The sequence below is a fragment of the Helicoverpa zea genome, chromosome 1, assembly GCF_022581195.2.
Source record: "Helicoverpa zea isolate HzStark_Cry1AcR chromosome 1, ilHelZeax1.1, whole genome shotgun sequence".
Classification (NCBI taxonomy): Eukaryota; Metazoa; Arthropoda; class Insecta; order Lepidoptera; family Noctuidae; genus Helicoverpa; species Helicoverpa zea.
The window spans coordinates 15102758-15119241 of record NC_061452.1 but is presented as its reverse complement, the minus strand read 5'-3'; the positions used below and the strand labels follow the sequence as shown (position 1 = coordinate 15119241).

Sequence of the window (16484 nt, the reverse complement as noted above, 5' to 3'; positions counted from 1 at the left end):
CAAACTTAGAAAAGTTGCATTGGTACTTGCCTGACCTGGAATCGAACCCGCGCCCTCATACTTGAGAGGTTGGTCCTTTACCCACTAGGCCACCACGATTTTTTAAAGATAGTACAGACGTCATCACAAAATAGTGCTAGTGCGAGTGCTATGAATATATGCAAAAAAAAACTTTTTTTGCCATTTCCAAACTTCCAAAGTGTTCCAAAGTAGTCTATTCACCACCAAATAACACCGTAGCCCATTATGAACTATTAAACAATAAAGTAACTAGGTCCTACGTAAACTCGGAAGCCTACCGTACAATGGGCGTCCAAACTACACATAATTGATGCATGCAGTAACCGCTAACCCAATTCCACTGGACGTGGGCCGCGTTTAATTAATGACGTCACTCGATGTCATGTCATCGTTACGGGGGGAGGGGGCGGTGCGGGCCGGGGGGGGGGGGAGCGTCGGATAATGAGTGACACACTGATCTATGAGAGCTATCAAAGGATTATGCTGATAGAGTTTGCGTTTGTGACGTAACGCGACAACACTTGGCCCATAAGTGTTAGGCTGAACCTTTGTTGTAGCTTTTACCATCATACAGTTGACATGTGGCTAATGTTTTTACCAGATTTGAAAAATAAAGTTTATTCTTCATCGAGCGAGCTAGCTACGAGGTTCAAAAACCAATTAAGCATTCGAGAACTAATCCAAGTAACCAACCCCTATTTTCCAACTCCATTGTTTACTTAGCTAAGAGCATCTCATTTGGCCTGAATTCTGGCATATCTCAGTAATTACAACAATTCTGTGTACTCGGTCACGTAACCTAACCTGCAACGTGCATTGGTTGTGACGTAACACACACACACATACATACGCATGACGCTAATGAACTGATCGGCTGTTCCCAGACATTAATTACCGATTCTGTTTGGTTTATTATCAGGATTGTTTTTACAAATGAGGCAATTATGATGGAAATTTTGGCAGCACTTTATCACATGCAATATTTTCATAATAAATAGTTTGACAGTAAATTGTGCAGTAAAACTCATCATGGCTGCACTGAAATTAAAAAATAAATATTTTTTCTCAATTTTCGTACACACTGTGGTATTCAAAAACGCCCATAAAACATCGCTGGACGCCATTCAGTTTTACAATGATCAAAATATTCCTACTTTTTTTTTACGGAAAATCATCAATGATGGGTTAGCAGCGTGGGTTACCCCGCCATGGGTTAGCAGCGAACCCTTCATGTTCCTTCTTAGGCTTTTTATGTATTTGGCCCTGGTGGGCCCCGCTCGAAACCTACCTACTTTCTATCACATTACATTGCTACTTCTCCACCAGCATCCTCTAACCATCTCCTTATCTTCCAGTAATGGACATCCCGTGGGACGTGCGGGTGCAGTCTTCTCACGGCGTGGCGGGAGGGGCGGCACTCCTCACCTGCACCGTGCCGTCCATCGTGAGGAATCACGTTAGCGTCTCCCGCTGGTTCAAGGACGGCGTGGTGCTGGAGCCACTAGCTGCTGAGGCTGGTAAGTGGATAAATAGCTAAAGTTTGTGCTTGTAATGTAGCTGAAGAAAGCAATATTGAGATGATGAAGTATACAGATTATTGCGGCAGTAAAGATTGAGTAGTGATTTCCTATATAGTTTTATATCAAGTTTAAGTTTAGACTTCGTTTAGTAACTACTTGTGCATGTGCCCTTATTCTGCTTTAAGTAAAAATTGAATATCTACTATAAGTTTTATTCCGTGTTAAAATTCTAACATACATAGTAAAGTTCGTCGGCAGGTTGAAAACGTTGAAAATTTTAAAACCTATGTATCTATAAATGTAGAAAAACGTTAAAATATGCGTGTTTATTTCATTCAACTACATCTTAACTCTCTAGTACATAGATTATAGAAGTTATAAAACAAATTTTGTTACACAGTTAAAATTATACTGTATAAATTATAGCTGAAATAGAAAGTTTTAAATTATCAGTGATATAAATTTGACTAACCAAACTATTCTCTGTAAATATAGAGAAAGTAACATTGAACACAAGGGATTCGTGAATTTCAATCATCAACAAAAGTATTTGAGTTCTGTTATTGTAATCATAAATCTGAAGAACTTCAGCAGCCCATCAAATATGATTCAGAATTCGATAAAACTTTTTATTTTCATCAGAACCAAATATAAATGAATTGAGTAATAGGCGCCAAAGTTTTTATGTTTATTTACAATCCAAGAACGTTTTTATTGATTCCAAACAAGGGAATTCATTGCTGTCAAACATGTTTCCCAATAGCAGCGTCCACTACTCCCAGCAGATACGTTCGTCTGGAAAGTTTCCAACAATAGCGACGTGGACCTTATAAAATCGAAATTAATTTCAGCGAGCGGGCCAAACGGCCGATTATTGCTTTCGAAAGGAGAAAATTAAGAATTTTTCGTTAATCCGAGTGTAGCGCGGCTGCCGGCGACAGGAACAAGGGACTTGAACTTGCTTTATGAGTTCCGACTTCTCGATTAGAACCAGAAAATTCGATTAATGTTTTCATTTACGGACGCTTCCGCTCTTTTTCGATTACTCCTCGAGGTAATGACTCATTCAACTTCTTGGACATTTTTCCGGGAGATTGTTTTTTGAGATCAAGTTATATTTGTTCACGAACTTTTGTTAATGTTCTGCGGTTTCGGCATTTTGTGTTCATCTTTCCTGCTTATTTTTATTCATGCTGCGTTTACATAATCTCTGTTATCTTTAAAAGGAAAAGCTCTTAACTTTAGTTTACAATATTTTCCATTAAGAAGGGCCGAAAGCAATTAACATTGTTTTTTCCGCTTATCTGTCGAGTGCACTGTTATAAATGTAAACAATCTCCTTCTGTAAACTGTTACAACTTCCGCGAGATAATAACGAAGCGTAAGCAATCTTTAAATCTAAATAGACAGCATCTCGGCTTTATCTCGACGAGCAGCGAAACACAAACAGTTTCACAAAAAGGCCACTAAAATGTCCATTTAGCCGACTGCGCACGATAAGGGTCGACACCGGCGTGCTGCGTTACACAATTATCGACTAAGTCCGTCTTTGGCCCAAATATCTTAATTAATATGACGGCTCTTAAGATCGTGTGATATAGGTAGCGTTGAAATAGCTTTAATTTATTACTATTATATACCTAAATGATTACCGGTTAAACTTATTGTCTGAAGATATTATACCAGATCGATATTTCCTATCCAAAAACAAAATTAAGCGGGCTCGTCCCCGTATCAAAATCTTTAGTCACGTCAACTGCTTCTCAAAATCGGATAACATAATTTTCCCACAATCAGTGAATATTATAGGATTATCCTAGCGGTTGGTATTGTCTACTGAACTAATAATCGTGCAAAAGATAACGCTAATTAATATGTGTGGTATCAGTGCGGCTCACTGAACTCAACAGTCCTTCAGGATGATACAGCGGGATGAGGGAAACTGTAGGAAGTAGCATCAATCAATGATAAGAAGACTATACTTAATTAGGCATACAGTTTGAGTCTGAAACCATCAGAATCCAGGAATGCCTTCTTAATGTAAATTCTTAAAACTTTAAGGACATTTTACTTTCCAACGCAAGAACTCTTTTAGTCGATTATGGTGGCAAAAAAGAAGAATATTTGAAGCGTACAGTTTATGGTTATTACCTAATCAAGTACACTTAAGTATGACGTTATATATCCCCTATTTATCATCACATATAATTAGTTTCATCCAATGTAATGTCGAGACAAAGACCTTTCCAATAATAACAAACTTGTCTGTTCAGTAAACACTGACTGCTAATCCGTCTCCCGAGAGCCGATAACTTAACATCTCTTCCGAGAATCAGTAAGCAGAACAAAGTCACCTACTTTTCGTTAATGGGCTCCGAGTGTTTCATTAAACATTGTTTACGTTTTCAGTCCTTTGTCTTCAACAAAAGAACGTATCAAAGCAATAAAATATACTTGTACATTTTTTCTTGTCTCGTTGAAGATTTGCGTAGATATTAAGTCTCATATAAAGCAAAGGAATTCATTGTGTCAGCCAGCAGTTACTGCACATTAGCATTCCACGGTTCTACTGAATTCTTTGCACAGTCCGTTAATAAAGAAGAACAGTACAAATTGAATAGAGAACTTTTCTCAATAGTCGGTGCGCGGCGCAATAAGATTCAAACTTTACGTAAAAGTTAAGCGCCGCTAATGCAAGTTTAATGTTCGCTTTTGATGCAGTTGCGACGAATTACTACTCTTTGCTTAAACAGATAAAATTGTGCAGCTTCTGCTGGAAGCGATTTGCTTAATGATCCATTTTGTGCGGGACTTTAAGTTAATTAGTAAATTTTGGTTACGGCACTAGACGCTTAACAGACAACTTGAATATCACGGCACATTTACTAACGCCTTGAAAATATGGCAATTAAAATGAAGTAGTTTTTATCTTCATTCTAGCTCTACTCCATATTTTTTCTCAAACTTAATCTTATATATCTTAGCAGCACTTAGTAGAAACTTGTAGGAGTAAAACAAAAAAAGGCTAATTTGCCGCATCTAGTGAGGCGTGACAGATGCAGCGAGTGCCGGGCGTTTATGCAGATTAGCCGCGCGCCTGATTTAATATCCGCCACTTGGAGAACTCACCGGGACACGGCACGCGCCATTCTTCACATTTATTTATTGTTTGTCAACTGCGGGTTTGAATAATTGTCTCGGGTTACCGGTGAGTCTGAGATATTGTGCCGGAATTTTGGCTTGTTTGCTGTGATGAAGTTTCAGATTGTTGGAACTTGAAAGTTCAGGCACTGCTTTGTTAGGTTAGCATAGATAGCTATAGATCCAATTGCCTGCGAATAATATTGGTATTGATAGATGCTTAGCATTATGCCACATAAAATACGCTTAGGTACATAATTATATTTACTTAACGAAATGTTGCTTCAATTATTTGAGATGAAGCCTGATTCAGTGAGCCGCGTGGTTTAATCTCTACAATACATGATGAGTGAGCTCGTTTAGTACAAGCGTCATTTAACACATCTCCCTCAGTTTTACTACTTTCCGCAAAATAAACAGCCAATGTATTCTATGTATTGCTACTTTGGACGAATTTTTGTGCGTTAGAATAGTAGGGATTTGGGGAGTATTTACGTATCTACAGAAAAAAATAAATAAAAAAAAAGACTATTCACTTTTGCCAATGTGCAATATAACCTAATCGTATTTCCATCACCAGCTTTTTCATCCTAATCTTAAAGATTTTCTTAAAACCTTAATCCTTAATTATAAAAATTCAAAACCTATTAAATATTCCCCTCAAGTGCCATAAACCGCGAAGTTTACATAAATCAAATTAAAAAGGTAACATCTTGGCTTTTAGTGTATTTTTTGTGGCCTTATCGAGTTGTAGCAGACGCTCCGGCTTATCTCGCGTAACCCATCGCGTCTCCTTCAGACAACTATATACATTCATTTAACAGCTCAGACATTCACTTTTATGGTTATTTGAATGACGTACCGTACGTAAAGTGAACATAAAACAAGTTAAGACTGCGATAAAGGATCAGTTAATTTCTGGACGAAGTTGTGTGTTTGAGGCCGTTGCGGATCGTTCGGGTTATCAAGGAAAATGTATGAGATGCTCGATTACTGACGATATGGATGCTGTTTATCCATTATGGGGTGATGGTTTAGTGTTTCCTTAAGAAAAAGTTATTGTTTTCTTTTTCGAAGAAATATATTTTGGAGCGTTACGCACTGTTAGACCTGCGTTATTACTGTATAAAATATTTTAACTTCATTAATTTAATTAATTAGAACTAAAAATATTTTAAAGTAGCCAACAGTTGAAAATAAATTGTGACAGAAACGTTTAAACAGTAGAGCGACATCGCCCACCGAGACAGACACTTTACAAAATTTACCATAAAATTATTCTCTTAAAAGTAATTTAACAAGTTGCAGAACGAAATTAAAAGTAAATCAGGACTTTCTTATTTTATTCAAGAGTGAGTTTTCTTGTTGTTCATGGCCCACTTCTGTCTCTGCTTAATTAAATTTCTTCAAAGAAACTAATTTATATAATAAATTGATATTCATGACTCTCCTTTAGTATAAAAAAGTAATTTCTTCAAAACGAGTGTCAGATACCATGAATACAATGTTCCCAAGATAATAACTTGCCTTATCTGCAAGTTATCCTAAGTTGATTAAAGTTAAATCGAAATGTTTATACAAGAAAGAGTTATTGAAAGTTAAACAATTACAATAAATCTACTCGCTTTTGTTACTTACTTGATGTTATTTTTCCAGTCCGCTAAAGTTTAATTTTCTTACTTCAGTTGATAAAGTTTGTAGCGGTTCAATCTATTAATTTACCTAATCTTAAAAACCATAATTGGTGAAATCAAACATTTACGCTCCGAGTTTCCCTTTATTTGTATGAGATAATAACTTTTTAACATTCACTTACTACCTATATTCCCTTTGCGTATGAAATGTAAAACAATTGCAAGTTCAATTAAAACATTTTATAAACAAAAATACGAATATTCTCCATTCACACAGCACAGTTACGAGTTTATTTTATTGTACTGACAATCAATAATATTTACAAACAAAGGGCTCAAAAGGGCGCGTTAATTAAAACTTCGTTATACTGTTCCGCGCCGCCGGACAAGGTGACGTCATGCATTGTGACGTCACAAGGTAAGCACTGATACAATTGTACTCAGGAACGGGAACCAAGCAATTATTTTTATATAATTTTGAAGGAGGCACTTGCTTTCTTTTTGACACGTTGTAATTAAGGCATTGTTGGAACATAATACATTTTACTTTTTTTGGGTAAAAAATAAAATAGGTAGGTACTTGTTTATCTTGTGACACGATTGTTGCTTTTGGTACTTCAAATTATTGTAATTTCTCCGCAAACTTATCTGAATCAGCTGACAAAAAAAGTTGGAAATGCGTAGGTACCAGAAAACTTATCATAACTAACTCCAACCTTTGTTCTAAGCTCCAACTTCAAAACAAATTATAAATACAAAAAAAAAACTTCATTTAAAAACTAAAAAGCCAAACAGAGTAACAATAGTATCGACTGGATCAGTTAACAAGTACAATGGTGAAACAAAGCGCTCGAGCGAAGGGATGGCCGAGGTAGTCGCGCATTTAGAATTCATTGAAAAAGTCTCGCTTCAAACTTATCTGATCGTAAACGGCGCGCCGAGATGCCGTACGCTCCGGCACACAAGTGCTCGCGACCCGGCGCTAGAGGTCACTTTACTGACAATTTGTTTTTAAAGGTGGGTTGAATTAAAATAATCACTGTGATTTATTTTTAGTTTATAGTCAGAAATAATGGACTCATAAATTGTTGCAACTTGTGAGTAAATTCATAAAAAAAATGTTGTATTTGAAATAATTAATTAAATATTAATTCTTATAATGTAATAACATCTTGTAAACCCACAAATATTCTGAGAATTTATTTTAAGAATGTAATAGACTGTAAACGACTAAAAACTCTGATATACTATTCAAGTATGTTCCTACTTACTTCCAAAAATAATCCTAGTTTCATTCAACCACTCATTTTACGTAAAACATCGCTTTATAAACATGACCGTCCGTTGTTCTCCTTTGCTCTCCCGAAACATCCTAAGTTTCATTTCACGGCACCAGAAAGCGCTTTCTATCTATATGTATATTACACACCTTCGGGTATATTATACGTTGTAACTCACAAAGGCATTTGTGTGCGAGTGTCCGTCACGAGGGTACGTCGCGTCGGTCAAATGGTGTCACCCCGCGCTATAAATGGGTAAGTGCACTCGATCGAAGTTGTCTCCTAATTTCAAAGTCATGAGCGTTTTACTACCTTATACATAAAACGGTTTCAGAAGCTCCTCCGTCATAAACTTGCGCCATCTAATTCGTTTGAACGGAGAAACGAATGAAAGGATAAAGGGGAACTTCAAGTTTAGATAGGTATCTTTAATTTTATAGTTAGATGCACTTCGTTCAAGCTGCATACCAAACAATGGTACTTCATCGAATCTATAATCATATAACAGAACTACGGCTATTGATAAAGAAAATGATATGAGAGCAATACAACTTTAACGGCTAAACCGATTACCTATATGCAACTAAGGACAAAATAAAGGAACCTAAGATAGAAAAAAAATGCGTTATCTTAAGAACCAACGAAATTGGTACATTTTTCCGAAGTGTTCCTTCTGCACAATGTTACTTTCAAAGTACCTATGTATGTACAATGTACGTCGTCCATTCCTGGAATCCGTGTCTATTGTATGTCATTTCCAGTTCCCAGTAGTAGCGGTAGTAGGATGTTGATGGATGTATCGAAAGCGAATGCTGCAGTTTAATCAAATAGAAAGCTTGTTTGTGTGCGCCGTGCTTTGACCCGCACGTTGTTATCCGGACAAACAGATGGACGGCGTATAAGCAGCGATTGCCCTTTTGTTCAATTTGTTCACCCGGAAACTTAGAACATTTCTAAATATCTGATGCAATCCACGAAATGAATGGAGTATAAATGCTGTTGGTCTTAACGATTTGAAAGGTTGCTGCAATGTTTGCTGCAGAATTTTTATCACGAGACAGTACCTACTTTCTATAGCTATTGACTCTGTTTGTCGTATATTTTACGAGATGCGTGATTTTATACACTGCATCTTACTGATAAACTAGCATTCTGTTCGAGATTTAATACATCTTGAAAAACACCTCATCCTTGCACAATATACCGTCTATAACCCACCGATTTCAGTCAGATAAAATAACCATGGAATAGACATGAACAGCTTCATACTGTAAACATCGCTAAAGTCACCGACACCAGTTACTCTTGTCCTTAGGTGGTCAGTACATCGTGGGAGGCAGTCGCAGCGACATCCTGGTGGTGCGGGACGCGCGGCCTGATGACGTCAGCTCGTACTCCTGTGAGGCGCAGCACGCACTCACTGGAGACAAGCGGCGGAGTCCCTCGGCTATGGTCACCGTGTCACGTGAGTACAGAGGAAATATGCTCAAGTAGATATGGTTGTTCATCAGGAGGAACTATAGGGAAGAGGGTCTTTGAGCTCACCTTGAAGGCCATCAATGGTGAAATGGTTATGAAACTTTGGAACTCAATATAGAGTTTGATCCATGGTATATACCTATATTTTTTTAAATCGCAGACATCACCTGCTTTTGGACATTTTTTTCATTATAATCTTTCTTTAGTCACTGTAAATGTTCATGAATCATGATATGTTGTATTTTATTTATCAAATATATTAGCTAAGTAGTAAGTTACGTTATTAGCTATGGGCATGTAAATGGACAAATTTTGAAATTCTTCCAGATGCCTCATCAAGTATGGCACCGCGAATGCTCTCGGTTTCTGAAGACGAAATGGTTCCCCAAGGTGGTGACATCCGACTAGTGTGCTGTGCAATCGGAAGTCCTCCTCCAACTTATAGGTAAGTCATATTGAATCGAGAAACTAAACTTTATTAAGCAAAGTAAGAATCGTAGCTTAGACAGCTGACCAACAATAATTTGAAGTGTGTTTCATTGTGCAAAAGCCAACGAATGTATTACATTGATCAAATGGAAATCATTCATCTATAAAGGAAAATGTTTCGTGAAAGATTGCCGTAGTCAGAAACCCTACTTGACGTGATTCCCACCCGACGGGCAGCTGTTTAGGCAGCATAGAATAAATGTATTACTAAAATACGACTTTCAACAGAGCACAAAAATTTTTTCCACGTGTTTGATTACTTAAAAGATAAACTGCTTACCTAAACTCATAGCCTACCTAACCTACTAACCTACTGTTTATTGTGACAACATTTTTGTTGTTTTATAAATAAATATTTGATAGTCACGGTATACTTTATTTTCAGCTGGTTCCGCCACTCAAACGGTCGTCTAAGCCCCGTTTCCAATAGCATCAGGATATCGGTGTCAGACCAGGTACTGATCATCCGTCGAGCCCAGCTGTCTGACGGCGGCGTGTGGACGTGCAGGGCTCACAATCAGTTCGGGGAACAGCGGCGGGATGCCAGGCTGAGGGTTCGGTCGAGGCTGGTTGTTAGTGTGCATCCTCAGCTGCAGGTAAGCTTCGAACTGTGAAATATACCACTGAATTTTCTTTTTCTGTCACCGTCTCTCACGTACTTACGTTTAACTGAATAGAACTTAGTGCTAAAATATATACTAATATACTAATATACCTATTAGTTAATATACTAATCCGCCAATACTTTCACATCATGTTCAGACATTCTACGTTTAGAACCTGACCAATTCGCACAGTTCTATCGCATTATACCGACTTGTCAGAAAATAAATAGCGTACGTTTCAGGCCAAGAATAACCTCTGAATATTTCCTTTTATTACATAAGGATGGCTAACAGAAAACACAATTGTCCCGAACGTCCCAGCATCTGTATTTGGAGGAGCTAAATTCCCGTCAGCGGCGGGTGACGTTGCAAAAATTGAAAAATAAGTATTCAGATCACAGAGCAGACGAGACACATAGCGCGATGTGATCCCGGCGCGCTCGCTCATCGAATATAGACAAGTTGCCCGCACTGTTTGTGCAAGCGGAACACTGTTTTCAATTCTACTAGTTTTATCTGTTGAAAATCAATCTTTTGCATTCATTTATTAATCGGTTTAGTTTACTTGCATTGCACATGAATAAAAAAAAAAACATTTTGATCGAAATTGCCTAGACTCTGAACCAATTCAAAGTGGAATTATACGTTGAAATAACTGAATTTCAACAGCATCATTCTTTTTTCGAATTAACCGCTGCATAAAACGTGGAAATTGTAGAACATTAATTAATATTCCATGTAAAATTCGTTAACATTTATTAGATTTCGGGCGATTCTCTGTTCGATATAAAATACAGAGGATATTTAAAATGTTTGTATGTTCCACTACGGACGGCTCGCTGCAAGCGCTCGGATTGAATGACGCGATTTACTCGTCTATTTTTAATGTTCTGGGAATGCGTTGTATGGAAAAAATGTAAAACTGTTAACTAGAACATTGAACGACTGACAGACAATAGTATTGAACAATACGGGCAGTTTCAATGCACTCGCGAATATTTTTAACAATACCAAAAACTAAAATGTCTGAGGCTTTGAAAGTCATATTTGGTATTTTCAAGAAGAAACTTGAATTTTAATTAATTAAATAATCGAAGCAACTTTAAAACTATATGATGTAAACACAAGTCAGAACAACAATTACACTTCAATATCTTAGCAGACAGTCCATAGAGTATTGTTTCAGATATAAAACGTTTACTCTGGATTTTAATTAAGTCTGGGTACGCAGCCCATCAAATTTAATAAAACAAGCTTGATTCGTGTAATTTAATTCACAAGTAAATATTGCTTGTACATAATTTGATTAAGAACTCAACAAAAGTGTTTTCATTAGTTTATCTCAGATCAAAAGTTTGGTAATAGCTCTCGGCTCAGAAATTGATGAACTTAAAACAACCGAACTTCACTTGATTAGGGTAAGTAACTGTAGCATAACTTTACAAACTATGCATATTCTTACTACAAAGCATAAATAAATATTACTACTAACTTAACAGTTCTCTTTCTGTTTTTATTAATAGTAAGTGTGTCCGTCGTATATCTCATATTGCTACTAAGTTTACCCAGGCTACTAAGCCCCAGAGTATGTAACGTATATATGTTTGACCATAACAATAAATTATTCACGTACTATGTTGAATAGCGTTCCCAGCCAATATCCCGGTCGCAGGGCTGTCACCGACACAATCGGCACAGGGATACAAACCTTTGGAACTGAGAGATTTTCTTAACTATCGGTAGGCTATACTATGACTTCCCTGTTCACTTCCTTATTGCCGTGCCCCGGCACAGAGTAAGCCATTCTCTTGCATCCTCAGGAACCAGACTATGTTGATATATACCTACTACAATATACTTCCATGATACTGTATAAGAATAGGTCGTTACGAAAAAATATACCAACCCTAAACAACAATAGTAGGACATTTACACAAGAAATACGAAATCACATTCAAAGCTCACAGAAATACTTTTCAAACTAACCTAGATGTGGCACAGTATGCTTGACTTAACAATGTTATTTATTTGAATGCTTATCTAAAAGTACTTAAATACCTCGTGCCAAGAAAGTAGAAGTAAGTTACATACCCAGCAAAATATCTCAACAAAACGAAAAATAATTGAATCTAAGTAATCCAACAACGCATCAAAGAGTTTGGCACGTGCCCCTACCATTTGCTAGCAGCCCTAATAATCCAGTTTGAGCCGACACGCCGCGTGACGTAGTCACTAGGTGATGTCCTGCTGAATTATTCATGAAGTCGAACACGAAGGATCGTCTTGAACTCGCTCGTATTTGTCGCGTGTTTATCGAGTTCCAACAGTTGGGGTAATTGGGTTAATTCGTCTTTTTTGTCACCTGTCGCTACGGGCGTGGACTATTGGCTTGACCCGGATATACAATGCAGGTGGAATATTTGAATTGTTTTGGGTCTGGATCGAATACAGGAGCAGGGTTTTTATGTATTTTTGTAGTCAGAATTAATCTCACAGCCTCCATTTAGAGAAAGACAAAATTTATTTGTATTATTTTTCTGAAATATGTATTTAATCTTCTACAGGTAGCAAACTCAGGGAGCTCAGTAACGTTCAACTGCTCAGTGGAAGGTGGTGATGCTCGTGTGAGGTGGTTGCATGACGGAGTGCCGGTGGGGGGAGGGGAGCGAGTCCTCAGAGTGCACGGCGTGGTGAGGGCACATCGCGGCATGTACCAGTGCTTCGCTGAGAGGGACCTGGACAGCGCTCAGGCTGCTGCTGAACTGAGACTCGGAGGTAAGGAAATATTTAAGGAAAAACACTTAGTATATAGTACCCTTCGATGGAACAGCTGTGAGTATCTCGAGAGCACTTTGTTGGAACTTTGTGTGCGTAGGAGTGGCTTGGTCAGTGTGTACGTGTGTACACACTGACCAAGCCACTAAACTAAAACAATATATTATTACAAGTCCTCGAGTACTTTCAGGATTTGGAAATAGGGAAAGTAGACAGGATTTAACAAAAAGGAGACAAAATATTTGTAGTTGTATTAACTGCCTTTCTAGGTAATATTAGATCCTAATATAGATTCCAAATAAATGAGGTCATTGAAAGCACAAATCGAGTTAAAAGCTTTTTATATTTTGGTCATAAAATCCCGTCATAATCGTGACAATACCCGTCACTCATGCTTCACCAATTTGTGATACTTGATTGATTTTTTGGATAAAAATATAAACCCAGTTAGAAACATCTAGAAGGCTATGTACACCTGTACCCTAATCAGTTTCGCCCCAATTCTATCATTCATTGTTAGGCCTCCTCATAAAGTGTTAATTCCACTTGAAATGTTTTTGTTCGCGCGCACCTCTACGAGCACTCTTGACTCAGCAAGAAATAGTCTATTTATTTTATCTTCGCAGTTTGAAATTCGTTCAAAACCTCTTTTAGTCACGTTGATATTATGAAGTCTCAATTTCCGACGACCTACGTTACAATCATCAGTTTTGTGTATTTTTATTTCAATGGTAATATTTGTTTATGTATTTAGTTTCTTTTAACAAAAGTAAGGGCTGTTTTGGTACCTAAAATATATTTATATGACTTACTTTGGAACTAAAAGAAACATGTGTTAAGTACTCTTCGAGAGCAAATACAAAAGGTCGATATCCGTAACAGCTTTATTTATTTTATCTTCGTCCCAGAAAAACTCGATAGTCCTTACGGAATTAATTCCCTTCAACAAATGTTTAGCCCCATGCCGAGGGTCCATTTGGAATTAATGGACGGTTCAAGGCTATGCTCACGTATTTATTTAGGACTTGCCAGTTTTGGTATTGTATTTTTGGGATAACCAGATCACTTTTATTTCTATTTTTGTATTAGTAGTATAAGAAGATAGATTGGATATTACCTAATATATATTATGATTTCGGTGAGTGTATCTTTAATGGAAATGTTGTGTTCTTTCATATGGTAGTAAGTTTCACCATCTCCTGATACCAGTAAAAGCGACCCGAACAACTAATCGAGTTCACATGAATCAGTTTATCTTTACAAGTAAACTGCTTATTTCCGTACTTCAGCAATTTTTCTCTCAATACTTCTATGGTAGCTAACGCCATTTCCACACTAAAGGCAGAGCAATTGCAACCCCTGCAAATGTCACAAATCAAAATACCGCACAGAGCGCAACAACAAAAAATTCGTTTCTCGAATCGAAAATTGGTCTCTGATTGGTCGATTAACGTCCTTTGAGAGTCGATTGGCCACTTGCCGTGTAATTACAACTGGTGTAATTCTGCGGAGTGCAGCGCGATGCAGTGCGGTGCAGTCGTGTGTCGTGGGTTATTGATTAACGACAGCTGTAATGACTGGCCTGACTGCCGCTGCTGTTGCCGCATGTGAGTTTGGTACGGTGGCCTATTAAAGACGTTTTATTTCTGCGATTTTGATCATCGATCAGAAGAGATTTTTAAGTCAATAGCATTTCAACACAGACATATGCAGTAACATTTCTTTTTGATTTTCTTTTACAAAACTAATAAGAAATTCATTAAAAATCTAGAAAACACCGAAAAAACCTGTTAAACTGGCAATAATACTCTAGGTTTTCCATTACACGTCTACAGTTGAATGGCTATAGAAATGCCTCTTCTGGGTTATAACTTGATACGGTTCACTTCTCTTGGCTATAGATAGCCGGCATCAAACATGTTTGTACAAAGACATAGTCCATACTAGAACATACCTGAATCCTGAGAATTTACACAAACTAGGTCATACAGGATAAAGTTTTCGACACATCAAAGTAAATTGGTAAAATCTGGGAATCGTCTTTTAGATGCAAACAAACAGAAAAGACTAATCTCAAACAAATTAATTAGTCTTTTTTATAGCAGTAATTCCGAACTGCGATAGAAATATGTAGGTCATTAACTTCATCACCTTAAAATGCTTTACAATGAAGCGGATAAGTTTTTTTGTGCAAACCTTCAACCCTTAACCGTACATTATCATGATGTTGGCTTATGTTCGTGAAGCAGCTGTAAAATATTCAGCAACAGGAAAAAATAGCCGATATCATAAATACGCAGCGTGACAGAGTTAATACCACAAAGTAAGAAATATACGCGCGGCCCGGGCCTATAATCCTATTCAAGCCTTGCTTCAAAAACTTTGCGACTTCGCTGTTTATGAATATTACTGATGGAAATATTACGTTAAAAGACATAAACATATCTTTACTACATCATATAGGAATACATTTTTACAAATGAACAAGATTTTGTTGAATAAGAATTTCAGTTTTTTATTGTTGTCCCATATTAATTTCTGAAACTGTGCCAAATGAGCTTTCCTTTTCGTAAAATAGTGACCACATTTTTTTCATAAACTGCTCTACACAGTATCTATATTTCATCGGCTGTGGTAGTAATATTCTGTGTGACGCTTAGCGTACCCACACAAAAATCCTATTTCCTTTCACACAGAAGAAAGGCAATTATGACTGCAAAAGCCGCGTTAGCAAAAGAACTCCTTTAAGATCAAAAACCTTTTTGCTCCGCTACAAAATCTTAGTAACATAGCTTCATTCTAGGCTACATCTTTAGCGAGTACGTACTCAGTTCTCGCGCTCTCTTCATATAAAGGAAAAGAGTGCATAAAACTAAGACATTCTAAGCCTTTAGTTAAGTAAAACCTCCTCTGTGCACCGAACTACTCTACAATACTGCTACTGTGTATTCTAATGAAATGTAAGGAAAACTACACACTGTGCAAACGGTCTTATTTTGTTGGAATTTTGTCATTCGCTTGCAAACGAAAATGCACAGTGGGTAAAACTGCTTCAGAATATTTTGAGAGTAAAATAACTTTAGGTTTAACTTAAAGTCAGAAGCTTGATATACAAAAGTCTGTATGCTACTGAATAGCATCTTTTGTTTCGTCTGCCACGATTTGGTTGAAATGTTGTACGAAGCAAATCGACAAATCTTTTAAGTGTTTACATGTAAAATCTTTGTATGTGATCTCGCAAATTGTCACAGACGAGTCCTATTCATGACCAAGATCACAAATACTTTTCGAGTCTTTGTTCATCTGACATCTAATCGCCTTCAACATTTTCCTATCGCAGGAACCTCAACTTACGTATAGCTAAGTAGACCGCCCACTGCGCGGTTATGGTCGCCATAACTCGCGCCATAATGTCGCGGACAGCCCGTAAGTCAAACTGTGGGATAATCCCGATAGCTCTAATGGAATAATAGAGACGATCTATGACTTCATATATTTTACCTACTGCCCGGATTAGTATCACAGCTATAGAGTTAGTTA

General features: G+C 37.3%; 1 protein-coding gene across 1 annotated transcript in view; it reads left to right on the top strand.

Moving 5' to 3' along the window:
- LOC124629657 (Down syndrome cell adhesion molecule-like protein Dscam2) overlaps positions 1–16484 on the top strand; it is a 114953-nt gene that overhangs the window by 85244 nt on the left and 13225 nt on the right. Inside the window, exons 4-8 of the mRNA XM_047163170.1 lie at positions 1377–1538; positions 8912–9061; positions 9403–9520; positions 9950–10160; positions 12734–12944. Of these exons, the coding sequence (XP_047019126.1) occupies positions 1377–1538; positions 8912–9061; positions 9403–9520; positions 9950–10160; positions 12734–12944 (852 nt within the window). The remainder of the gene's footprint in view (positions 1–1376; positions 1539–8911; positions 9062–9402; positions 9521–9949; positions 10161–12733; positions 12945–16484) is intronic.